The sequence below is a fragment of the Grus americana genome, chromosome 2 (assembly GCF_028858705.1).
Source record: "Grus americana isolate bGruAme1 chromosome 2, bGruAme1.mat, whole genome shotgun sequence".
NCBI lineage: Eukaryota > Metazoa > Chordata > Aves > Gruiformes > Gruidae > Grus > Grus americana.
Window position 1 is genome coordinate 93,479,378 of NC_072853.1, and position 25,739 is coordinate 93,505,116.

Consider the following 25,739-nt stretch of genomic DNA (forward strand, 5'->3'; position numbering starts at 1 on the left):
GAGCTTCCGGCCCGCTCCTTCCCCTGGGCCGCGGGTTCCACTTCCGGCAGCCGGCTGCCCCCGCCTCAACCCGCCCCCCGCCCCCCCCCTCGCGGCGCCTCTGTGCGCGTGCGCCGCGGCCCCGCGTCTCCCCAGCGGCAGCGAAGGAGTTTGGAAGTTCAAAATGGCCGCCGCGGCGGAGCCCGAGCTGCGAGCGCCCGAGTAAGAGACCGGCTGGGAGGCTCCTCGCGATGGCGCCTCGGGGAGGAGGGAGGCAGAGGGGAAGCGCGGGCGAGGGGAGGCGGGGAGGACGAGAAGCGGCCCGGGTGGAGGTGGAGAAGAATGAGAAGAAGGGAGATGGGGGAAGGTGGCCGGTGGCCGCTCCGGAGGACAGGGGTTGCTATAGGAGCCGCTCGCCGGCAGCCCCGCCGTGAGGCGGCCCAGCGGGGCCGGGGCGCGGGAGCCGCCTCCCGCCGGCTGAGGACCGGGAAGGTGCGGGGAGGGGGGGGAGGAGGAAAGAGGGGGCGGGGGAGGGAACGCGCGCAGGAGGCCGTGATCCGAGCGCGCGCGATCCGGCCCGCTGAGGGTGGGGGGAGGGGAAGCGGAGCCGGGACCTGCGGGCGCGTGTCCTCAGTTCCGCGTGCGCCTTCCCGCCTTGGGGTGGGGGGAGCTCCGGCGCTGCCCTCCCCGCTCCGGCACCTCCTGCCCCTCCCCGGGGACGCGGGTTTGTCGCGGGGAGGCTGGGGGGGAAGGGGGAGGAATCCTCTTCCTCCGCGTGGTTGCGAGGCCGCTGCCTTCCCGGGCCGCGCGGGTGCCCGGCGGCGCGCAGAGCTCTGGCATCCCTGAGGTGAAGCCGGGCCGGCGCTCCCCGGGATACACACACCCCCCTCACACCCCCCCGAGCCGCGGCTCTCTGTCCGAGTGGGGCCGGGGGGGAACCGGGCCAGCGGTTGCCTCGGGTCTGCCCCTCCGCTGCCTGCCCTGCGGCGAGCCCACCTCCCCCTCGAGTCCCGGGCGCTCTCGCGTTATGAAAAGTGCCTGTGCCGGTAAAAGCAAAAAGCGATTTGTTGCCGCCAGCCCCTCCTTCCAGCCCTCGAAATGACTGGCAATTCCCGGCTCCCGTTCGGAAGCGAAGATCGAGCTGCTTGCCTCCCTGCTCTGGGGTGTATTTTTCTGCACCCCAGTTAGCGTCGTGAGATGTAGGTTTGTCGACGCTGGCGAGCTCGCCAACACTTTCTTCTCTGGTACTTTTGCCCGGAGTTGACAACCTAATGCTTACTTTATTGCTGCTCTTCATTATGCAAACGTTTTAGCTGTATAAACGACTTTCTGTATTTTTCTTCTCCCTTTAAAAGTGGCGGTTTGAGTTGTGGGGTTTTTTGTTAATCCTGGGAGTAGAAAACAGGTGAGGAAAAGCAGCGGATGTACATGTGAACCATGTGAGCACGTAAAGAGTATTTAGTATTGTATAGCGAAACATAACTGAGAGTAATAAGGTAAAAACTGGTGGTAGGAAGCCTGAATGTAGGAAAAGATGGGTGAAATCTCTGCAAGTCTTCATGAACTTCCTATGGTTCTTCTTGAATTGAGAAATAAGAAAAAGTGACAAGATAGCATCACAGTTCCTCCCTAGTTAAATCCATTAGGACCTAAACAGGCCATTACCTATCTGCCTCATCACCTTCTAAAAATCATCTTAAAAGGTTTCTCACTTGTGTAATTACACCTCTGAAACATTTAAATGAAGTAAAAGTTTATCCACATTTTGATGGAATTACTTGAAATAAGCGTTTCTGTATCTGAATAAACTCTGAAATATTTAATGCATATTAACAAAATTAATAGTAATTTTATAATTGAGGTACAAATGCAAAGAAAGCTGGCACTCGTATTAGCAGTCTGTAGTGGCCTGAGATGCTGCTGTGGTGCTGTATCTTGTCTGGCACCTCTGCTACCAGCTTGCTTTTACGGAATGTAAGGTGAGGTTATTACATAACAATAAAATACATACAATAACAAAATAATTTCCTTATAGATCTGAGTGTCACTTTCTGCTGTTAAGAGAAGGAAAACAATCTGGAGCAGCTTGAATGGATGTGATTTTTGTTGTTCCATAATATTTTTATAATGTTATGAAGTGCTGTTAATGTGTTATCAGGGCCTTATACACAGCATCCTGTATCCAGTTAAAAGAAATCTTGAAAGATGTATAGTTCCCTTAAAGTTCTCCTTGTGACATTTCTTTGCCCTTTAGCCACCTTATACCACTGACATACTTGCTCTGGATTGCAAATCCAAGTTGAAAAAGTTTTACATATAATACTTTTTCCTACTTTTTCATGTCTTTTGTGCCAACTGCAGCATTGAGCAAACTCATTTTAAGGCAATTTCTTTCTGATATTGTGTTGTCATAATGGTGTGGGGTGTCAGGAAGAAGCAATTAAGAAAAACATCTTTCTATATGCTTTGAGTAAGCAGAAGTAGTAAGAAAGATATAGAGGGAAAAAGCATACAGCACTCTTAACTTAGGTCTCTGAATATTGTGTATTTTGAACTCAGTCTGTTCCTTGAGGAAGTTTCTCATTTCAAAGCAGTAAAACGTTAATGGTTTTAGCAAATAATTTTAGTGTATGTTGCAGAAAAGTCTGGATTATTTACTAGTATTAGAATTTGCATTTACTCAAGCAGGAGAGAATCAGTAACTGTGCGCTCTTTGAAGATCCTATCTTTAATTAGGAAGACACTCATTGAATTTATAGTGAAGTGCTATCCTTTAGGCTTGGCTTAGAATACCACTGATATATTTATTCTATTGGATCATTGATCATATTCTTCAGAAACATCTGTCATGTGAAACTAGTAGATTTCAGAAGATAACTACATTTCTGTGTACGTCCTCCCACCACTCCTGTCCATCACGTTTAGGGAATCTCAATGAATGAGGCTTGGGATACAGAAAGAGCTATAAGTTATTGAAGCTAGTGAATTCTGAAACTGTAGCTTAGATGGGGTGAGTTTGTAGAAAGGTGAACTCTGGTACCTGTATTTGGCAACAGATTTCAAAAGGCGAGTATCTGTCTTACCACAGACAGTTAATTGATATTCTGAAGGAGATCAGGAGGTATTTACTAAACACTGTAAAAAGCTGTTGGTAAGCCAGTTTTAGCATCTAAGGAAGATAATATAAGTGAATGCATAATGTCAGGACTGAGTTTTATAATTTTTGAGGTTATGAAGTACACTATTTCAATTGCTTGTTGCTGTGACTAGCTAATTTGAATGATTTTTTTTTTTTGAAGAAACGCTATATGTTTTTATTTTCATAACCTGCTGTAGACTTACTGCTTTTTTGGCCAATGCCATTTTACAGGTCTAAAGATTACAGCTTTTTCCTTGGGAAGCTGATAGTCTGTTGTATACTATCAGAAAGCTTTTCTGAAGTTAGACTTCCTTAATTTATCCTGTTCCTCAATAGTGTTCCCTGTATTGCATAAATAATATAAATGCATAATAAGAACAGTTCTTGATTTTTCTAACAAGTGTGTGTACTTACAGAAGGAAATAGCAGTTAAGAGAATCAGTTGACTCTGTGTGACATCTTGCAGGACTGTTTCATTAGGTAGTCAGCGTCATCCCTTGAAATATGTTTTGATCTTTGGAGCACAACTGTGTTCTACCATTTGAAAATACTTTTAAAAGACATAGCTTGCATTAGGCATCGGAACGGAGCAGCAAATAAGATAGATGATGGACTGACAGGATGCATAAATATGCAGCACTGTTGTATACTATTAACAGATATTGTCAGTATTAAACCTAAAAGCATGAGCATTGATTTCACCCACGTTTTGTTTTTTAGTGCATTTGCTGTATCTTCCTTCTGTAGTATTTCTTTTTGCTGTCATAGCTGTCTGTTCATGAGGAAGTATATCTGCTGTTATAACTTAGTTACATTAGTTGTACGTTTTTAATTCTCCCAGAGGTAGGTAATTAAATGCCAGTTAGTTTCTATCATAAAAAAGACTGTCAACTTAACACAAGATTAAGGACTGCGGTGAGTTGATAGTACTGATCTGTAGTTTTTATTTTTTTGCAGGGTTGAGGATGCTGATGCATCTGAGAGAAGTGTAAATGAAGAAAATGGGGAAGTATCAGAGGCAGACCAACCTCAGAGCAAGCACAGCCGACACAAAAAAAAGAAACACAAACACCGAAGTAAACACAAGAAACATAAACATTCTTCAGAAGAGGATAAGGACAAAAAACATAAACACAGACACAAACATAAGAAACATAAACGGAAAGAGGTAGCTGATACCTCTGACAAGGAAGATGGACCAGCTAAAAGAACTAAAATTGATTTTTTAGCTCCTCTGGAAGACTTGGAGAAACAAAGAGCATTATTGAAAGCTGAACTTGAAAATGAATTAATGGAAGGAAAAGTCCAGTCTGGGATGGGATTAATATTACAAGGTTATGAGTCAGGATCTGAAGAAGAGGGGGAGATTAATGAAAAAGCACGAAATGGAACGAGACCTACAGCTAAGTCAAACACTAAGGGGAAATTAGAACCTGTGGACAATAAAACTAGTTCCAAGAAAGGAAGTAAGAGTGAATCAAAAGAAAGGACTAGGCACAGATCTGACAAAAAGAAAGGCAAGGTAGGAGTTGACGGAATCAAAGAGAAGACAACTAGAAGCAAGTCAAAAGAGAGGAGGAAATCCAAAAGCCCTTATAAAAGAAGCAAGTCTCAAGATCAGACAAGGAAATCTAGGTCTCCAATGCTTAAAAGGCGATCTCAGGAGAAAAACAGAAAGTCTAAATCTCCCCCAGAGGATAGAAATAAGGCTGATGATAAAAGTAAATCCAGAGATCGCAGAAAGTCTCCAGTTGTAAATGAAAACAAAAGCAGAGATCGTGGCAGAAAATCTAAATCTCCAGCAGAACTAAGAAGCAAATCCAAAGATAGAAGATCACGGTCCAAAGATAGAAAACCTAGGAGATCAGAGACTGACAAAGAAAAAAAGCCAATTAAATCTCCTTCTAAAGATGCTTCTTCAGGGAAAGAAAACAGGTCCCCTAGACGACCTGGCCGTAGCCCAAAAGGAAGAAGCTTATCTCCCAAACCACGTGAAAAGTCAAGAAGAAGCAGATCCCCTCTTTTTAATGATCGTAGATCTAAACAGAGTAAATCTCCCTCTCGAACCCGGTCTCCGGTTAGAAGAGTGAGGAGTAGATCTGCAGAAAGGAAAAGAAGAGAATCAGAAAGGAGACGTCTGTCTTCTCCCAGGTAACTTAAAGATGTCATGAACCTTTGCAAAAAAGCATTACAGGATGAACTATCTTCTAGTTCGGTGTTTATTTCTGGTTTTATTCTGAAAATAGCTATTAAAAAAGGTAATTGGATTGTGCATTATATTACAAGCTTACTTTGTGTGTGTTCAGTTTTTTAAAAATACTCCCCCCAGCTGTCAGATGTGCAAATTTGACTTTGGTTGTTAAAGTGCTGAGTTATTTGCTGCTCACACCATTACTGGGAACACGTTTTGTAGCTCAGGTTCTCCTTTTTGTTACTCAATTGGATTCAGAATTTGGCTTCTATTTTGTTCATTAGTTAATAGTTCTGTTGCTTTCAGGAATTTCTGTGGAGTGAGAGTCACCTCCAGTCTTAAATATCAGTGTTGGCCAGAAGTGGGTAATTAACCCCTTTTCCCCCTCAAAAAAAACCCCTAATGGTAGAGTCCACATGTGTGAAAGCAAGCAAATCTTTTATATCAAGATGTCCTTCTCGCAGTCATTTTTTTCTTAAAAATATTTTATATTTTTTATTTGCTAGAGGTATGATAATGTTGCTTTGTTATTGATCTGTTGTAGATTGTTACCATATTTTGCATACACTTAGAGAGGCTGAAATCTTTTTAATGTATTTTTAGTCTTGGCATTTTTTAAAAAGACAATTTAGCCTGTGAAAGTAGTGACCTTGAAATTTAATATAAACCATGAGACAATATTTATTAGTATCTCCTTCTCTGAAGCTGATAAGACCTGGACAGTAAGTTCCCAAGCAGAGAACAATGAAAGTGTATATATTTTTGGAAGTTAATTCATTAAATGTAAGTTCAACAGGCAGAAGAGTTCAGCATTACTTATGGATAATGAATAATTTAAAACATTTTAAAGTGGGGTTTAGCTTCACCCACTCTGAGAATTAAGAATAAAGTAGTATGAATTTAAAACTGTGTGTTGGAACCACAAAGATCTAGCTCAGTAAATAAGTGCCTAATAAATGTGAAAGTCTTTCTGCTTGCATTACTGAAGGTTACTCTGGTTTCAAGTATGTGGTATCTTCTACAGGCGCATTATCAGCTTATTTGTCTGTACTACTGCTTAGCAATACTGCAGGTACTTTGGAGGGTGGCCCCAGTGCTGATAACCAGATTAAGCAAGTATTGTAAACGCTAGCAGTTTATCTGACTGCTTTCTAGTGAGTCAGGAATGTATCGGCACAACCGCGAAGTTCCTTTGACATAGTATTTGACTCTTCCGTAGCGTTTTGCATCTTTCGGTTTTCGTTTCTCATGGCAGCTTGCATTGCAGCCAGTTTGAATTAGTTGTTTAGACACTATTTCAAGTGATGCTTGTGTGAGGATTTTGCTGTCAGATTTATACTTCTGTAACACCATAGTGAGCAGCATGTGAGTGGGGGACTACTAAGAAATATTTTCTGCTGGAAATGTTTGCAAATCAGCAGGAATAATCTTTCTTTGTGGGACATCCTGAACTAACTCTAACTATGTTGAATTTTTAACTACCTGTAATTACTCAGGCTGCCAGAGAATTTCGGGAGCTTTAATGAACAGTTTTAACCAAAAATTCCTGGTACTCTTATTTTTCATGTCTGTTGCCAGTGTTCAGTCATGTAAGATACTTCTCAGGTCTTTGACTGAAGTTACTCATTGTATGACATTACTATGAATTCTTAATCAGCTTCTACTTGTTATCTCATACCTGTGATCCCTGGACTGATTTAACTGTTTTACAATTACTTTGATTGGGTTTTGGCAGCACAATCATTTTGTTAGCCAGGAAACCTGCAACTGTCAGTTCATCCTGTGACTTTTTTTATAATATTGTTCACAAGAATGTAACGTAAATTAAGTGGGTTAAAGGGATGACCCTGCTCCAGCATTTGAGTCTACAGCAATTTCTTGTAGAAACTGCTAGTTCTTCTGCATGTGCATAAATTTTCCTTCTGTCCCACTGTTGACTATTTTGCATCAGTTCTGTATGTCTGGTCATTATCCTTAGCTGGAATAACTGAAGGTGGTGTAACAGTCTCAAAACAAACAAACAAAAAATTACACAATGGAGGGAATTAATCTTTCAGACCCAAGAGATTTTGTTCATTGATGAGAGATAACACCTGAAATAATGTGTCCCAATTTGATTTAAAAAAAAAAATGGGGGGGGGAGAAATAGAGTAGCAACATTTTCTTTGAACAATGGTATGGAAATATTTTCCAAGAATTTCTGTTGCAGCCTCATTAGAATAATTAAGTTTTTTTTAACTTCTGTCCTTTCCAATTTTTGATTGAAGTCTTGCTGTTCTGGAATACAATTAAGCTTTTTAATGTAGTTGCCCCATAAAGGATTTTTTTTTTTTCTTGAATAATTGTGAATCTGTATAGGCAAGAATGAACAAATTTTGAATAGTATATATATAGTGTCAAACTTGAATTATTTTTTAATTTGAGGAGGATTAGTTTACATGTTAATTAAGAATTTTAGTTTTCAGCCGTTGTATTAGAATGTGTGACATATTGAAGCTGTCCAGTTCTAGTGCCTGAATTGAAATAGACATTAAAGTCATTGCTGTGGAGTAGTGTGGCCCTAAATTTCAGTACTGTGTTGTAAAGTTGCTGAGAAAATTCTCAAGAATTAATTTTTGGGTTTTATTTATTGCTTAAATACTGTTTCAGATACATAAATAGTGGCCTGTTTTTGTGTCTAAGACTTAAGCACAAGCTTTTGTTTTAAAACCTCTCTGAGCTTGTGGTAGTAATTAACAAGTTCTGTTTCCAGAGTTAATCTGAACTAGACTATGTACGGGCATGTATTTCCCAGGGTGGGCAGACACACACAAGAAGGGCAACCAGCTCTGCAGCATACTTATCCATCCCTCCCTCAGAAGCCCATCTGGTGGTCACTCACCTGCAGTAAGATTTTATAGTGAGCTTTTAGAGGGAATTGTGATTTTTGTTTTCAGCTTGCTTCTGGTTTTACTACCATTCTCTTCCTCTATTTTAAGAACGCGGACCAGAGATGATATTTTGTCTAGACGTGAAAGATCAAAAGATGTTAGCCCACCCAGTAGATGGTCCCCATCCAGAAGAAGGTCTAGGTCCCCCATTAGAAGGAGGTCTCGTTCACCACTTCGACGTAGCCGATCTCCAAGAAGGCGGAGTAGGTCTCCTCGGAGGAGGTAAAGACACGCTGCATTTTTTAATGTATTTTGTAAAGTATTACTAAAAGAATAAATAATGTTATCTTATATGTAAAAAGACAATGCCTTTTTTGATCCACATTTATATATGCTAGCATAGTTAAATTCATTTTGTCCTCCATGAATTTGTTGGTTTTATTACTCAGAGTTATTATGTACCTTTATATTTTGTGAATAGGTTTTCCTCCTTTTCTTCAAAAAAACAAACCAAAAACCCAAACCCCTCTTATTGTTACCAGGGATAGAGGCCGAAGAAGTAGATCTCGCCTTCGAAGAAGGTCCAGGTCACGTGGTGGCCATAGACGTAGGAGCAGAAGCAAAGTTAAAGAAGACAAATTTAAAGGTAGTCTTTCTGAGGGTATGAAAGCTGAACAGGAGTCTTCATCAGATGAAAAGTAAGAATTAATTTCTAACTTGCGCTGATTATCTAAAAATACAGATCCATTAATACGGAAAATGAACTGACATTTACTTATCTTCATGATGTAGTTTTTGGGTTGTCACCTAAAACCTTAATCATGTTTTAGTACTTGTCATCTTGTTAAATTACTGTTGGGATGATCGGGAAAACTTTGGAGTATATAAGAAGTATCAAGATCTGTTGGCTAGTGGGCAGACCTGAGGGGATGATATGATGTTTGGTTTCTAAATTCAATTTGATCAGTATCTTGTGAAAATATTTGGTCTGCTTCCTCAAGATTATTGCTTGAGGAAAAACTCTAACAGCTAAAAGGATTAATTGCTATCTGCAAATTGTTCTTATATTTGCTAAATATATACTTAATCCAGCTGCACAAAAGTATGCATTCTTAATCAAATTATCAAGGAAGAATGATGCTGAAATGAAAATGAACAAGTTTTTTTTCTTGTTGCTGTTTTCTATTTAAAAGCAGTTACCGTTAATTATTTGCAGTTAGAAATAAAATACTCGAAGTCCTGATGAGATACCAAAAGATAAATTTTCTCTGTAAGGAGATGTAAATATGTACACTGGGATTTAATACACCTTTGTTTTCTGAGTTGAACGGCTATTGTTTAATAGATTGTGTACACCTGCACCAAAGAACTGCATTTGGTAAAATTCAATAGATAAGATTATGTTTATGATGTTGTATAAAAAGTAATGATGTTTTTGTAGTCTTGAAGACTTTGATTTGGAAGAAGAGGATGAAGAAGCAGAGATAAGACAAAGAAGATTACAGCGGCAAGCAATTGTTCAGGTACACAGTTATTTTGTGGGTTACAGAAGCTAATTTTATCTTTTTAGTGTGAAATGTGATAAAGGAAGGCTCTTAGCCTATTACTACATTACAATAGTAATTACTATATTTTTTTACAAATATTAATCTGTAGGTTTTCTTCATAGCTGTATCATTGATGATATAATGTCAATATAGCATTAAGTTACATATCAATTAACCTAACTGGTCAGTTTCTTTCAAGTATAAGTTGTCCTTGCCCATTCCCAAAACTTCATAAAGCCACTGACACGGGTTCCCGCTTCATGAAAGTAGAGAATGTATTCAGTTCCCACGGGTGAGTTCCCATGAACAAATTATTCCTAGTAAGAGGGTAACAGTAGTGACAGGTAATATGTGATTGAGACACCTGAAAGGGAGCAGTGGCCAAGGGTGATGTAATTCTACAGCACAAGTCGGGTATCTTTTTTTTAAAGTTGGAATGCGTTACACAGAACATAGTAAGCAAAATGCTGTAGCATATTTAGTTATAAGAACATCAGTTATAATGTGCTGTTTATTTTAAACAGCACTAAAAAGAGTCTTCATTGTTTGACTTTTATGTGGAGCCCCTTGTAAAATCCTTCAGAACTATGACTGAGCAAAGCCATATAAAGTAAATTATTTTTAAAGGCCAGTTACACCTGGTGTTGGTCCCTGCAGGAAGCAAATTCCAGAGCTTCATTCCCCAAATGGGAAACCTCTGGTTGTATTATTGAATAGTTCAACCTTAATAACTGAGTGGTATCAGCATTTAGTCAGTTTGATTTTTAACTTTCGGGTGAGGAAGTGACATTTGTATAATTTCATACTACTTGAGTTAAAAAAAAATAGTTTGTAAAGGTGTTGTCTTGAACTTTTTTAATGAATCTGAATTTTTTCAATAAGAATGAATGAATAAACAGGGTTTCCAATTCAAATAAAAAACCTGAATCTAAAAAGTACTTTTCTGTACCATAACACTAATAAAAATGGAAGATATTCTAGCATGTAAGTTCATTAATTTTTCCTTAAAGACTTTATTTCATTACTTGTGTGCCAGAATGGTTTGGTAATAAACCTACTGGTACTGACATTTTGTCACACACAACGGACTAGTTAATCTTCAATAAAAATACCTTTTTACGGAAATGTAAAAGCCTAAAAGGGACATATGAATCTTTCAGTCATCTTTTATGGTCTGGGCTGTAGTGTGCTGTAGCAAAATGAGTTTTCAAAACTGGTATCCCATTCTGCAAATAACCTGTTGCCAGGTGGTTATGAAAGCAAAGGTTAAGGTTTAGCACAAACCATTGAAAGAGTGAGTTTAAATTGTGATAAGCTGTGATGGTGAGATTAATAATTAAATTTCTTTTTAGAAATACAAAGGCCAGACAGAAGACAGTAATATATCTGTACCGTCTGAACCAAGCAGTCCTCAAAGTAGTACACGTAGTCGCTCAAATTCACCAGACGACATCCTAGAAAGAGTAGCTGCTGATGTCAAGGAGTACGAACGGGAAAATGTGGACACATTTGAGGCATCGGTAAAAGCCAAGCACAACCTCATGACAGTTGAACAGAACAACGGTAAGAATCTGATATCTCACTGTATAGTACAATTCATGAAAGCTCAACTCTTAAGCAGAGCAGTTCAAAAGAGATGTTTTGCTTAGTTTCCTTATATACTTCTAGACTTGGCAGTACATTGACTTTTTGGACAGAATTTGAGAATGTTTCCATGAATATTATAGTACTTAGAACATTAAAATAAAGCTTGCTTGTTAAGGAATACATGTTCTCTGTATTTCTAATAACTCTTAATGCAATTCATGCTATAAATTCGAAGAGCACATAATGTCTGTCTTTATAGTTAAGAATCGCCCTTTTTAACTTCCAAATTTTTCTTTTCACTTATGCATGTTTTTTTCTTAGAAACCTAATGTAGTTCTAGTCTTTATTTTGGGGTGGGTTGGAAACCATGCCCTTTTAGTTCCTTTATTTTTTGTCAGAGACACTGTTAAAAGAATATAGGTGGGTCTGTAGTCATTTAGAATGATTAAGGCTTTTGGGTGTCGTTGCTAGTAAGGCCATTTTGGCAGCATAACCTCTTGCTGAAGAAATGGCTCTTTCTTCCTTTTCCTTGCTGCACATAATCTACTGTACAACAATACTGAAAAGAAATACATCGTGGCATAAAACGTACCTTGTACCTGTTGCGACAAAAGGAACATAGAGCATCTCTCAGTGTGCGCTGTAATACCGAAAATCTGCCCTTTTTTGGTTTTGTTTTTTTTTGTTTTTTGAAAGCAGATTACTGTATATCTCCCAAGTAGTCAAAAGGTGTGACTTGTTGCTGTGTGGACATACTTGAGCTAGTTTTAACTCCTTCAGTTTCTCTTTGCAGTTTGATTGCAACAGCACGCTGTTTAACAAGGGCTGTGAAACCTGCCCAGCCCCTCAGGAAATGGTTGGACAGTTAGCTTGTGTTTTGTGTTATGCACTAGATGTACCCTCAGGGGCTAAATATGCTATGTTCTAGCGGATGCTTCTCTTTGAAGTAATAAAGCTGCATCTCTTTGGGACTGGTGTTCAGACTACTGCTCTGTAGTTTGTCCTGGTGTTCCCTTGAGCAGTATGTTTTCAGATTGTTCTCCTGCAATGTAGGTGGAAACAACTCTTAGGCACTTTTACTTTATTTGCATACCACAAGTTTAGACTAAGTCTTTGTATGTGTAACAGACAATATTGTTTTCCTTTTTTTGTCAGAGGCATGTACTGCTTTCTAATTTTGTCTGCTAAAGTATATGAAAATATAACAACTACACAGACTTTTTGAGCTATGAAAAAGGTTTGTTTTTAAAAACAGATCAGTTACACTCAAATCTGGGATTTTTTCATATATTGGTAGGATTCTGGGTTGCAGGTGGCTATAACAACAGATGGAAGCCGCGGATCATCTTTCTTTGTAAACACCATTTTATATCCTGACCTCATATAGAGGCAGGATAGTAAGTTGCTAAGGAACTACTTAATTACTCGTAGCCCAGTGCAAGTGTGAGTAACTGGAACTAAAAAGAAAAGTTGAGGAAGTTGCTGGAAGGGTCTGTATCTGGAAACAGTGGTGTAATCTATCTCCTCATAGTGTCAGGTGACAGGTCTGTACCTTGAAACGATGATGACACCGTGACGGATGAGAGTTTTTGATGCTGCCAGAAGATTTCATTCTAGTTATTTTGTATTAAAGTGGTTGGCTATGTGTATCATGAGACCTCAAGCTTCTGAGGTTAACCATTTTTTTTTTCCTCTATTGCTTAATGCCCTAAAGGGGGTGTCTGTGATTTACCATGGTCATGAAGGGATGTTACTATAATGTGTATTATGAAATAGTTTGAAGTTTACTTGCTTTCACTAACATGTACTTAATTTATGTTTCTTTGCTTTTATCTTATCAACCAAGTAAAATGTCTTTGGGACTTTAAAGATGATTAAAAGGTGAGAAAGGGATAATCTTGCCCACATTAAAAATGTTTCTCTTACATAGTTAACGTTGTCTTTGACTAAAAGCTACACATGAGGTCCTTTTTGACAAAGTTGAAGAAAATATTTCCAAAAGAAACAGCTTCTGGGCTTTACAACTTTGTTTTTTAGTAAAATACCTGTGATTAGCAGAAAAGCCTGAACTTGTATATTGAAAATATGTCTGGTGGTTTTTTTTAATATATACACAGTCATTTTATATTTATTTTTATACATAAATTTATATATATAGTCATTATCCGTAGGGATCATGTAAGTATGTACTACTTGCTTATTGCTGTGTGAATTATTTGAAAGCTACTATACTTAACTTTTCATGGAGGTGTAAATTTTTGAGTGCTTTGAAGAACTTAAATCTGAGTTTTGTATTTCTAGAATGTAAAATGTTATTTGCTAGAAACATTAGTAGAGCTACCTGTTTGCCAATGTGCTGATCTTAGATTATATTGTAAAGATACCAAGTCACGAATTTTACTGGTAACAGAGTTGTTAGTTTATCATCTTCTTCATGTTGAGTAATCTAAATTTCATTTTAAGGTTCAGCTCAGAAGAAACTGCTAGCTCCTGATATGTTCACAGAATCAGATGATATGTTCGCTGCATACTTTGATGTAGGTAATTCTTCAAGATGAAATGCATGATTTTTTTTTTTGCTTGATTTTTTTTTAAGAGAGTTACTGTCACTGAGGTTTGTGGGAACTTTTGATTTGTAAAAGCACATGTAACTGAGTGGGTATGTTCTGAATCTTTTGATCAGCCAAGGCAGACAAAGTAGTCCTTACTTAATATTTCAGTGAAAGCAGACTTGCAGAAATTAGTGGGAGTTGTACCAGAGTAAGCAATTAGGGAATTCACCTGTTGTTTGAATAGGACATATAATGGCACACAGTAACAAACTTATTTATAAGTTACGCTTTATGTTAATGTTACCATGCTGCACTGTTCTAAATATGTGCTTTTTTCAGAGATTCATGTATGGTTAATTAACAAGTGTCTGTGTAAGATATTTTAATTTGCTAATGATGCTGTGTTGGAGTATTGTGGTAGTTTGGGTTTGGGTTGGGGTTTTTTGGGGGTTTTTTTTGTTTTTTTTAAGAGATGCATTTCCCATTTTTACTTTTGCTCTATCGCAGCAGTTTTTCTTTAAATGTGCTGAAGTGGCCTGCAAATCTTGGCAGTTCAGTGACTAGTTTTGAGACTGTATTTGCTATTCTCTGTAAATCTACCTCATTGTTGCTGATGCACAACACTGAGAAATAAATCAAGACAACTACTTTGTTCTTAACCTAGAAATTATCCAGTTAATTTTGATTTATGGCAGATATCATCTATTAGTTACGACAGAAGCATTGGTGACGAAAGACTGCCATGGTGTCACTCTAGTAATGCTGGTAATAATAATAAAATAAAAAAAATCAAAACTTCTTTGACCTAGAAAAAGAGAAATACTTGAAGGATAGTGTGTGGGAGTGTGCTTTAAAAAATTTGGAAGTTACAAGTAGGGATTTAAATGGCTTGTAAGTGACCAGTTCCCCCTTCCAGAAACTTTTTCAATTGAAGATACTCTTTACTAATCATAGATTTGATTTTGTGATAATATATTGCCAAATCTGTTAAGAGATGTCAACAGCAATTGTAGTAATTTTATGAGCATCAGTATAATAGTATGAAATCTGTGAAATGGCTTTGAATGAACAGAAATTCAAGGCTTAAACAGTTACATATTCCCTGTGAATTGCTAGACTGTACTACAGACATACTGTAAGGAAAAGTCTTATTCAGATGGTCCAAAATGTGCATTCTAACATGACTTGTATAAATTTCTTGTGGGTATTAATTGAAACTTTGCCCATTTATGTTTAATAATAGTTCTATTGGTTGTTCCCATCCTCTTTCCTTGTATCAGTCTTTAGTTACTGGTATGTAAATAGAATTTTGTGTTCAGTAGTTTCTCTCTGCTACAAGATAAGTGTGTGTGTGTACTGTGGAGAGGAACAGTAGGAGAAAAGGGCTTTTGGTAAGTAAACATCAAGGAAGAACAGAGCACACAAGCAAAGCTGTTACTTTTCTTTTTATTTCAGAGTGCTCGTCTAAGGGCTGCTGGGTTTGGAAAAGACTTCAAAGAAAACCCCAATCTCAGGGATAACTGGACTGACGCAGAAGGCTATTACCGTAAGTTGTATTTGTTGATTTGCAAGGACAGCTAGAATGAGGGTGCTGAATGGAAAAGATCCTGGTGTAAAAAGTACTGAAACGTTATTTTAATGTAAATGTACCACAGTGCCCTCACTGAGTGTGTAATGTAATGAATGACGTGAGCGTGCAGGTTTTAACCTCAGTTATGAAAAGACTCCAGACCTAGAGAATCACAGTTTGTTCCCCATAATTTCCACAAAGCTAGGTGATACAAAACATTGTATGCTAGGAAATTAAGTGACCATAGCATTCATCCTGTTTTTCTGAATTTTCCAGGATGGTTTATTTTTCATAAAAAGTTTCATTATGTCACTCATAACTCTTTAAATTGCTTGATTTTATCCTTCAGGTGTTAATATAGGTGAAGTTCTAGATAAACGTTACAATGTCTATGGTTACACTGGTCAGGGAGTCTTCAGTAACGTAGTGCGAGCCAGGGACATGGCAAGAGCAAACCAAGAAGTAGCGGTTAAAATCATCAGGAACAATGAACTTATGTAAGTAATGTTTTTGTTTAATAATAAAGCATATATAATGGTTGGAAGTTTTTCATGATGTGATTTGAGTCTCCCTTTGTTTCAAGTGAAGTAACAGATTACAGCTGTGATTCCTGCCTTTTCTGCTAATATGAGCCAGATAATGGGAAGCGCTTGAGGACTATGTATCCACACTTCTTTACACCTATCACAGGAGAAGGGTACTTGCATTTTCATCAGGCACTTTCTCATTTGCAAAACTGCAGGGGACAGTGGTAGCAAGAAACGAGGTTATACTTACATTATGAGGCCTGTCCAGCCCTAAAATTCTTGAGATGGGAGTTGTGGACTGTGAAAAATTTTGGTTTGATGGACCAAATTGATTTGGCAGGCTATGGGCTGGATCCTAATTGATCATCTGCGACTTAGAAAAAGACCTCTGTACATTAATTATTTTGGTATATTCTTTATATGTTTGCATGTATATAAGACAGATAAAAAGGGATGGGACTCTCCCTGTTGAAATAAAAAAAAATAAAAATCGAGGGATTTCAGAATGAGCGAACATTAGCAAGTATGATCTATTAAACTACGTTACGTGAGGACTTGTCTAATACTCATTTTCAGTATCTGCTGCAGTATTTCTACAGTCATGTATTATGTCCTCTTCTATTAAAGACAACTTAAATGAAAATCTTTTCCATGCATTTTTTTACCTTGGAAGTTTTAGAAGTTGTCTTGCTGTGTGTATAACTGGGTTATTTTGAGTTACATGAATAGGTATCTAGAAAAGTTTTGGTTTTTTGTTTTTTTTTTTGTTTTTTTGTTTTTTTGTTTTTTTTTAAATAAAAGGCGGGGGGTGATAAAGTATTTCAGTTTGGTATGTTGTATAGATAATTAGTTTGGGTGTGTGCTTGACTCTGTAGTCGGTTTAACTTAAAACTTTTTTTAATAATATACGTGGTTAAGTACTTTTTTAAAAAAAGTCAACTTCTCAAGTGAGCGCTGTTTGAAACTACAGTGGTTTTTACAGGAGGAAATCTAATTTTAGCTTTACATGCAACCAGGAGGGAGGAGGAAGCGATAAGTAGGTTACAAAGGCACAGTGAAGATACCCAATGTGTAGATGCTGACAGCAAGTCACTGTTGTGATTTTTTTTTTTTTTAAAAGCAGTGGTACGTTAAGTAATGATAAAGACATTTCTCATTTCCTGATATTTATAACCATGCAAGTGAATGGCTAGATTTAAAAAAAAGTATTAAAATATCTCACTGGTTTTGTTTTCTAATAATATTCCTTTGTTTTCAGGCAAAAAACTGGCCTAAAAGAACTGGAATTTTTGAAGAAGCTCAATGATGCAGATCCTGACGACAAGTTTCATTGTCTACGATTATTCAGGCATTTCTACCACAAACAACATCTCTGTCTGGTATTTGAGCCACTGAGGTAAGATGACAAATGTTTGGGGTTCTTTGTAAAAATTAGACTACTGTTGAGTGATCTTTACCTTTCTGTTCTCGGCTATTGTTTTGATACCTTGTTCTATTGCCGAGATTCAAGAATGCAAAGAACTTTTTTTTTTTCCCCTTAAAATATTATTTGGAGGCACAAATCCACAGACTACTGAACTATGTCTGATTTACTTAAAGCATCATTGTGAACTCTGTCTGGACAATACTTGAAACAAAATATAATGTATTATTAAAGATGATTCATCTCACCGGTACTACTCTTAATGATTTTTTTGTGTTTGTGTCACAATATTTTTATTAGTTTTCATAACTCTTTATTTTATGGATTTGGATTAAGAATGCATTCCCAGAGAGGTTCAGGAAATGCTGTTTGTTCTGTGAAGAGTACATATATAACAACAGTCTAAGGAAGAAAATTGTTAGTGCTTTGCATTCTCACTTTTTCCTTTAACTAATTAGTCTCTTTTGACAGGTTGATTGTAGACACTGTTTTATGATAGATCCGGATATATTAATTGCCTTAGTTCCCATTCTTGCTTAGAGACATCAGTTGTTCATATCCTAAATTTTCTGTGTGTATAATTTTTTAATTTTTGTCATATTTGTGGTAAAGATAAGTTACATGCTGAAGCAGAGCAAGTTTTATGGAATTACTGTTATATTTTCATTAATAAGCCATACAACAGATTATTTTCTTGTGCTGCGCTATTGTTTTGTAACACACATGTACATTATTATATCCAGTGATGTTTTTGTCCTGAAATTGTGGTCTTTTTATCTGCTTGTATCTTTTGTGTACTTCTTTTTTTTTATTTATTTATTTAGAAAACTAGTACAAAAGCGGTATAGTTGTCAAGAAAATGCTGTTCATGTGCAAATAAATCCTCTCAAATTAATCTTGATTAAAAATGTGTTCCGAACTAAGTAAGTCCAGTCTAGTAAGTAATTATACAGTACAGGACAGATCTGATTCACCAGCATTTTTGTTTCATTGCTGTAGCTAACGGAACGGTATGTGTGTTAAATGTTGCTTTTTTCTAAAAATGTCTAAAGCTAACTGGTTTCTTCAAGTTTGTCTTAACAGTTTAGGCGACCACTATATTTTTCCTTGTTAAGCTCTTTTCTATTCTTTCTCTCTCCCTTTCTTTCTTTTCATAGTATGAATTTACGAGAGGTGTTGAAAAAGTATGGGAAAGATGTTGGACTCCATATTAAAGCTGTGCGTTCCTACAGCCAGCAGTTGTTCCTGGCTTTAAAGCTTCTTAAAAGATGCAATATCCTACATGCAGATATTAAACCAGATAATATTTTGGTAAGTAACAGATAATTGAAACTTACTTTGCACAGTCTATCATGTAAAATTAAGTATTTGAAATTAATATCATTCTGTTAATTTAGGTGAAGTCAAAATTTACTTTAACTGAAAATGTTAAGGGTTCATGTTTTGATATAAAATGCTATCACGGTGTAAACAGTAGGTAAGAAATATAATACAGCATTGAAACAAAGTATTTTATTTAGTACACTCTTTCTCAAACAAACCTGCATCCACTTCTATTTTTTTCGAAAACAGATCTTCCAAAGTAAGACAATCTCCTTTCTTAGGGGACATCATGGAACTTTTTCCAACAGTAGTTGCAAACTATTCTTGCTTTCTGCAAAATGGAAGTAGTTTTAGTCTGGATGGAGATTTTTGTTTATGTGCGTGAGATAATGGGGAAAAGACCTTAATGCTTTTTTTTTTTTTCTCTTTTCGGTTTCCATTAAACATTCTGGTTAGCAGAGTGTGAGAGCTACATCAGAGAGATCAAACATGTTTCCTTTGGTTTTCTTGGTGGTCACCCCTGTGAAAAGCTCAGATTTTTACTGCATTTAAGATGTTTGCTTCTTGCAATAACAGCAGTAAAATCTATGTAAGCATGACAGATGTGAATAATATGCTGTTTTGAGTGGTAGTCTGGATACTGGAGCTGGAGGTCTAAAGTGTGTTTCAGTATCTGGAATGAAATCCAGGTCCAGGAAGGATATTTTGGTAAGGCAAAAGTGTGTGAAACTGATCTTATTTGTAGTTCCTAGGATCTGAAGACATTAACTGTCACTTTCAATTTCAGAAGGTTTTACAATTTCCTGAGAATGCAGAGAGGAAGGATTGAAATATGCGAAGAACTTCCAATTTAAAGCCTGAATGTTTTTCTTATCTCTGTCTTAAATTTATTGTTACTTTCACAGTGCTATTGGTAATTCTGTCTACAAATAGTGCAGATGGATATTTATGTTTAACTTTCAGGTGAACGAGTCTAAAACGATATTAAAGCTTTGTGATTTTGGATCAGCTTCACATGTTGCAGATAATGACATCACGCCATATCTAGTTAGTAGATTTTATCGGGCTCCAGAAATCAGTAAGTACATTTGGGTTGGCTACACATACCATAAGCAGTAGCAGGATGTACCAGTACTAGCAAATGAGAATTTGACTTGAATTTACTCTCTGTTTGGTCTTAGCAAAACATCACTCTGGAAATATGATGGCAGTCAAAAATTCAGACTTTGAAAGCATGCTTGTGTGACTCTTCATGTATGTTGGTGGTCAGCTCAGTGAGGACAGGGAGAAGTCATTCTGATTGGTTATAGTTATGTTTTAATTTAGAGGTATTGTTCTGACTTCTTGTTTTTTACTAACTTAATTCATGCTGATTTGTTTGGGTGCTAGGTAAAAACCTCCCTTCCTAAAATAGGGATACTGTCAAAGTTAAAAGGTTTGCATCCTCCTTTTATGGTGGCTGCTTATTCCTAAGAGGAGGAGCACCAATATAGTTTACAAATGAGAATTTTTTTCATGTGTCTGGTTTTGTGGTGGTATATGTTTTTAGGCTGCCTTTATGGAATTAACTGGAATTGCTCTGTTTCAGTTATAGGAAAAATCTATGACTATGGTATAGATATGTGGTCTGTAGGCTGCACGTTATATGAACTTTATACAGGAAAAATACTCTTTCCTGGCAAAACCAATAACCATATGTTGAAACTAGCCATGGATCTCAAAGGAAAGATGCCAAACAAGGTAAGAAGAAGAAGTATATGATTTTTTTTAGTTAATAGCTGAAACTGCTGTAAAGAACAGTAGAGCATACTTTCTTTTTTCTCCCTGAATTCTATTTCTTATCATATACATCTTCTCTTAACAGCAAGTAAATATCAGGCATTGCTCTGACTGTATAATTAATATTGATTTAAAATCTTAAGAAGTGAAAGTATACAGCTTCTTTTTCATAGACTAAGTATAAAGTGAAAGCAGAAACCTTCTAAGCACTGACCTGAAAAAAAATACGTAAGTCACTGGAAGATACTGTGTCCTTTTTCAACTGGTTTGAACTGTATTTTTTTATTCAATCTAGACTTTTCTTACTGTCTTTTTAATATATTTTTCATTAGTATTAAATTATTCATGTTGCAGTAAGTTAGACATTGATGCTAATCATGGAATTTGTAAGACACAGAGAACTTGCCTGAAACTCTTGCCTCTCCCTCGTTTTCTAGATGATTCGAAAAGGTGTGTTCAAAGATCAGCACTTTGATCAAAATCTCAACTTTATGTATATAGAAGTAGATAAAGTGACAGAAAGGGTAAGTCCTTAATGTGTCGACTAACCTATTACTTTCTTCCAAGCTTTCATATTATTATGGTCTTTCAAACATGTTTTGCTATCTTAATTAAAAATAACATTTTTATAAACTATTTGAATGTGCTTTTGCAGCAGTATGGACAGGTTACATGCTTAGAAACTGGCATTTTATAATGTTTTTTTCTATGATTTAGGAACGCGTTGAAGAGAAATCTAAGTTTAATCGTGGTAGGTATACAGGGTATTTCTGCATAATCTGTCCTTACATTACTAATAAAAGAAATTCTGCCTTCATTTTAGAGAAGGACATCCAACACGAGTATGCTGTGCTTATGTTGTAGGAGGTCGCTGTTACTTTCTGTATCATTTTAACGCAGTATATTTATCAAGAATCACAGAATCAGTGGTCAGATGCGGGAATTTCCTCCTGGCATTTTGATATTGTTGGTTAAGTGGGATGTTAGGTTCATGTGTGCCCCTGCTGTTGGTAAAAGATGCAGCCTGGCCTTACCCCTGACAGCGTTGTTTCCACGCTTACCCTCTGAGGATTTAGGATGATGAAGGGCATTGCTGATCAGATAGGAGAGAACCCTGCAGCAAAGTTGCTGCGGAAGCTCTGTAACAAGGGATAGGGGTTTTGTGTGTTACTTCTCTTCTACAAGGTTGCCATTTTTGTATTTGTAGGAGAAAGTTACTGTTATGAGCACCATTAATCCAACCAAGGACCTGTTAGCAGACTTGATTGGGTGCCAACGACTCCCTGAAGACCAGCGTAAAAAAGTACACCAGCTAAAGGACTTGTTGGACCAGATTCTAATGTTAGACCCAGCTAAACGGATTAGCATCAACCAGGCTCTGCAGCACGCCTTCATCCAGGAAAAAATTTAAACCAGATGAAGAAGTTCAAAGGGTTTGAGTAATTAAGATACAAAGACTGAAGAAATTTCACAGCAGTTATTAATGTATATAAACATAAATATTTCCCCTGCAAAGTTGAGGAAGAAATGATGCATTTGAATTAACATCAAGGCTGATATTTCTTTTAGAAATGTTAGAGTAATTCTGTTTTGTGTCTTATGTGAAAATTTTCACTGTAGAACTGTTTTAATTGCCAAGACTGCACAGAAGTACAATGCTAATGTATATGGTTGCAGTTCGTATATATTATAAAAAGAAAAAAGCATCTGTTATAAAAAAAAGAAAGAGAAAAAAAAGAGCAGTAATACTGGGTGGTTGATTTGTTTTTAGCAGACTTGGCTTCATTTTTGTCTTTAAAAAATGGCCAGCATAAATGCTGTTTATATTCACATTTTCCTAGGTGTGTGTGTGCAGGCCACAGCAGCATGCCCTTGGTGTAGTCAGTGCCGAAGGGGGTCTGTTCCTTCTTGAGCCTGCCTGCAGGGATGGTCTCCTCTTTTAAAGCAGGTTGTGTACAACTTTCAGTACACTGAAGGTAAGCTAACCCATCAACATCACCGGTGTTTAAGCTGTTATTTTACTGGAACAACTGACAAATGAGAGACAATAGCATTGTGGCAGAATTCCCTGCATGTTTGATAAGTGATCTTGTTTTATTTTCTGGCATTGCAACCGTGGCATAGTTACAACTTCTGTTCTGTTCATCACATTTAAAATTTTGAGAGTGCGCACTTGATGGATAGAGCGCCTTCAGTGTACTGTTTCTTATTACTTTAATTTTTTTTAATCAACTTGCTATAGACTTTGTATACATTTTGTTAAATACAATTCACTATGACATAGAACCGATACTTACAGAAGAGTTTTCATTTAGTAATTACATACGTCAGAATTGCATTCGAAAGACCTTATATCTAAAGGATAGATAGACAACATAATGAAATTTTTAACTATTTGTATGTCATTTTGAAAGTGTACTGCTTTATGCTAAAAGTGTTTCATTTGTTCATTGTTTTCATTATTTGTGATCATGTTGTCTTTCAATACAGGCATAAACCTTCCACTCTTGAACAAAGCAGCTGCTTTTTAAAAGCGGTAATTGCTTCTTTACCTTTTATTTCTTTTGTAAATGAAGCTTTTCTTTAAGAAATGTGACTTTAAAGTGTTGTCTCTTGCATAAAACAGTTGACACTTACTTATTGTAAAGTGAAGATTGTTCTGCTGCATGTAAAGTGGACCATGCAGATTTCTGTATGTTTTCAGTATGCATCATTAGATAATAAAGTCTTTTGTGAACAAGGCATTTGTAGCCATTTTTAAAAGAATCTGTCTTCAGTGATGGTAAATCAGGTAATTTATAAGAACCACCCCTGCCTTTCCTATTAATCATATAATTAAAGGGATTATTAAATGTTATGATCTTTGGGAGAGAGCTATAGGCTATCTTAATTAGCTATATAATTATCACTGCTTAAATAAAAAACAAAGCAAAAAAAAAAAAACCCCTACAGATAATGTCTGTCTGCTTTCATTGTAATGAAATTATTCCTGTAGGACATGGGATGAAGTTCAGGCTTTGACTAATGTTTGTGCTGTTTTTCTCACTTTTCCTTTTGATGGTGCTGAAAGAGAAAAAGGAAAGCGAGTCACAGGCCACTCAACGCCTACTCCATGGGTCTGATTTGCTGAGACACCAACTTCACCTTCCTAACAAGGTTATTTCTGACAGCATGTGTAGATAAACATTTAGCAACAAGTTAAAACAGCTTGAAACATTTGAGTAGGTTATACAGCGTGAGGAAACCCGAATCAAACTTTTCAGGTCCATACTGCTGTTTTAATATTCTCTCTGACAATATTAAGAAGTTCATCTTTTCATTTTTATTAAGATATTCTGAAAAGCTGTGAAAACCCCACTGGTTTCACGTACTTTATAATACCTCTTTGAACTAAGAAGGGTTTTTGTATCCATCTAGGTACATAATGGCAACAGTCATGCACTCTTAGTGCACTCAAGAATGGAAAAATGACACAAAGCAGTCATTCTGCTGGTGGGGAATACCCCACCAAGGAGGTGTAATGAACTAACTACGAAAACAAGCAGGAGATGGGTGGTTTTCTATGCCTATTTGGAACCTGCAACCTGTCTCTTCTCAATTTATATTGTCAAATTCTTAAGAAAAAGTAATCTCTCCTTATTTCCACGTATTAAGGTATCTTGTTCATACAGGAAATAATAATAAAAAATAATGAGCTTTCATGTTTAATGCAATACTAGTTGCTTGCTAGTTAAATACAGAAAGTTGCGCTTTTACAACATAGGCAGTACTTCAGAGGGCAATTTTACACAGATGTAGTAATAGCTTATTCTTTCTGTTGCTTTGTACTTTATTCTTAAAATAGGAATATAAAACAATGAAATGAGTTGGTGATACAGAAACAAAGCAGTAGAAAAGATGCCCCTTAATGCCTACAGAACTGTTTTAAGCTATTCTGAAGAAGCATAAAGTTGCTCGTTTACTTGTTCTTTGTGTTGTAGGTGCAGCTCAAAAGAAGATGATGGCTACCAGAAGACATGAACAAAGGTTTCTGTCCTATAAAAGATACGAATGATACTCTTCGTGTAGTTCTGTCTTAATCTTTTGGTTTCCAGCATTCCAATTTAGAATTGGTTAACGCTGCTGCAGTACTGATAATTCCTGAAACATACTTACTGTGTTAGATTCTGTTACATTCGTTTCTGGTTGAAGAGGGGGTTTTATTGTGACTAAATGTGGGTAAATAAATAAGCATTACTGTTTAAATGCAGTTTTCTTAAAATGATAGAATGATCAGTACAAAACCTATGAAATTTAGGAAAAAAAATCTGTCATTCTGTTTTGTTAAAATACATGTGTTTTAACTAGCAAATATTTAAGCAGATGATGCACTTTTTTCTTTAACTTCAGCAGGTTTATTATTTATGTTAATTCTGTCAGACTTCATTGTTTATACAGAGACCAGCTGACAGGGCGTATTGGAAATAAGGGCGTTTCAGTCCTCTGCCCAGTATCGGCACTTCTTGTTGGCAATAAGAGAAAATCTTTAGTTCTGGCTTCAGAAGCCTCTGGAATTGGGGACTTTGTGACACTGTTAAGGAACCTCTCCGGTTTTAGGCAATACCTGTCCCAGTAGCCCATGGTCTCTGCTTATCCTGCTGCAGCCAGCTGAATTCCAGTGGTTGCTGCGTGGTGCAAACAGAACAGCTGCGGTGCAACAGAGTTTTCTTGTTGAACTATTTCTCAGCTGATCTAAAAGGGAGAGTAATTTATCTTTTCCTCCTATATGTGAAGATATAATTTGTATCTTCACCTGAGATCCTACCTATAGAAAGTGTGGCTAAATCTACTGTGCTGATTTCTGTGGCCTTCTCCCTTGTGGTGGCGAGGAGCTTCACATGTAATGTACTAAGTTTGCCCAACATGCAGATAAAAACAAGATACCAGTCCTATGCAGTTAGAGTGTGTTTTTCTTACCTTGGTGTATACAACTATAATTTAAAAATTAAAAACTGTTTAAGAGTTTTTTGATAGAATACAATGATTCCTTTAAAACCTTTTTAATGATACTTTTATCTCCATACATAGGGTAAGTGGCATTAAAGCTCTGAAGAACCTTTTTGTGTATATTGACCTGTACAGAGAAGGCAGACCAGTCTGTGATACTACTGGAGACAGAGCCGTCTTCTACAGCCTGTGTAAAATTGTGACTTGGGTGGAGGATGGTGGGAAGTGGCAGTTGCTTGAAATGAATAAAGTATGCTTAAAACTTA

The 25,739-nt window shown here is 37.0% G+C and overlaps 1 protein-coding gene across 6 annotated transcripts; it reads left to right on the forward strand.

Annotated features, from left to right (window-relative positions):
• Positions 1 to 92: 92 nt before the first annotated feature.
• Positions 93 to 25,739, forward strand: PRPF4B (pre-mRNA processing factor 4B). 6 transcript variants are annotated; one of them, XR_008575621.1, is made up of 20 exons: positions 97 to 201; positions 4,076 to 5,269; positions 8,288 to 8,461; positions 8,722 to 8,877; positions 9,621 to 9,702; positions 11,079 to 11,289; positions 13,777 to 13,850; positions 15,321 to 15,411; positions 15,785 to 15,932; positions 17,221 to 17,358; positions 18,543 to 18,696; positions 19,672 to 19,786; positions 20,297 to 20,448; positions 20,925 to 21,011; positions 21,695 to 21,972; positions 22,329 to 22,463; positions 22,978 to 23,023; positions 23,558 to 23,643; positions 24,468 to 24,513; positions 25,555 to 25,739. XR_008575621.1 is itself a non-coding variant. In XM_054814215.1 (16 exons), the coding sequence occupies exons 1-16, from the start codon at positions 164 to 166 to the stop codon at positions 21,721 to 21,723; spliced, it is 2,877 nt and encodes a 958-aa protein (XP_054670190.1). In that variant the 5' UTR covers positions 97 to 163; the 3' UTR covers positions 21,724 to 21,876. The 6 variants fall into 6 exon arrangements, 2 of the variants coding, with proteins under 2 accessions (XP_054670190.1, XP_054670192.1); XR_008575624.1 differs by having other exon boundaries at positions 93 to 201; positions 21,695 to 23,023; XR_008575622.1 differs by having other exon boundaries at positions 21,695 to 22,463; positions 22,978 to 23,643.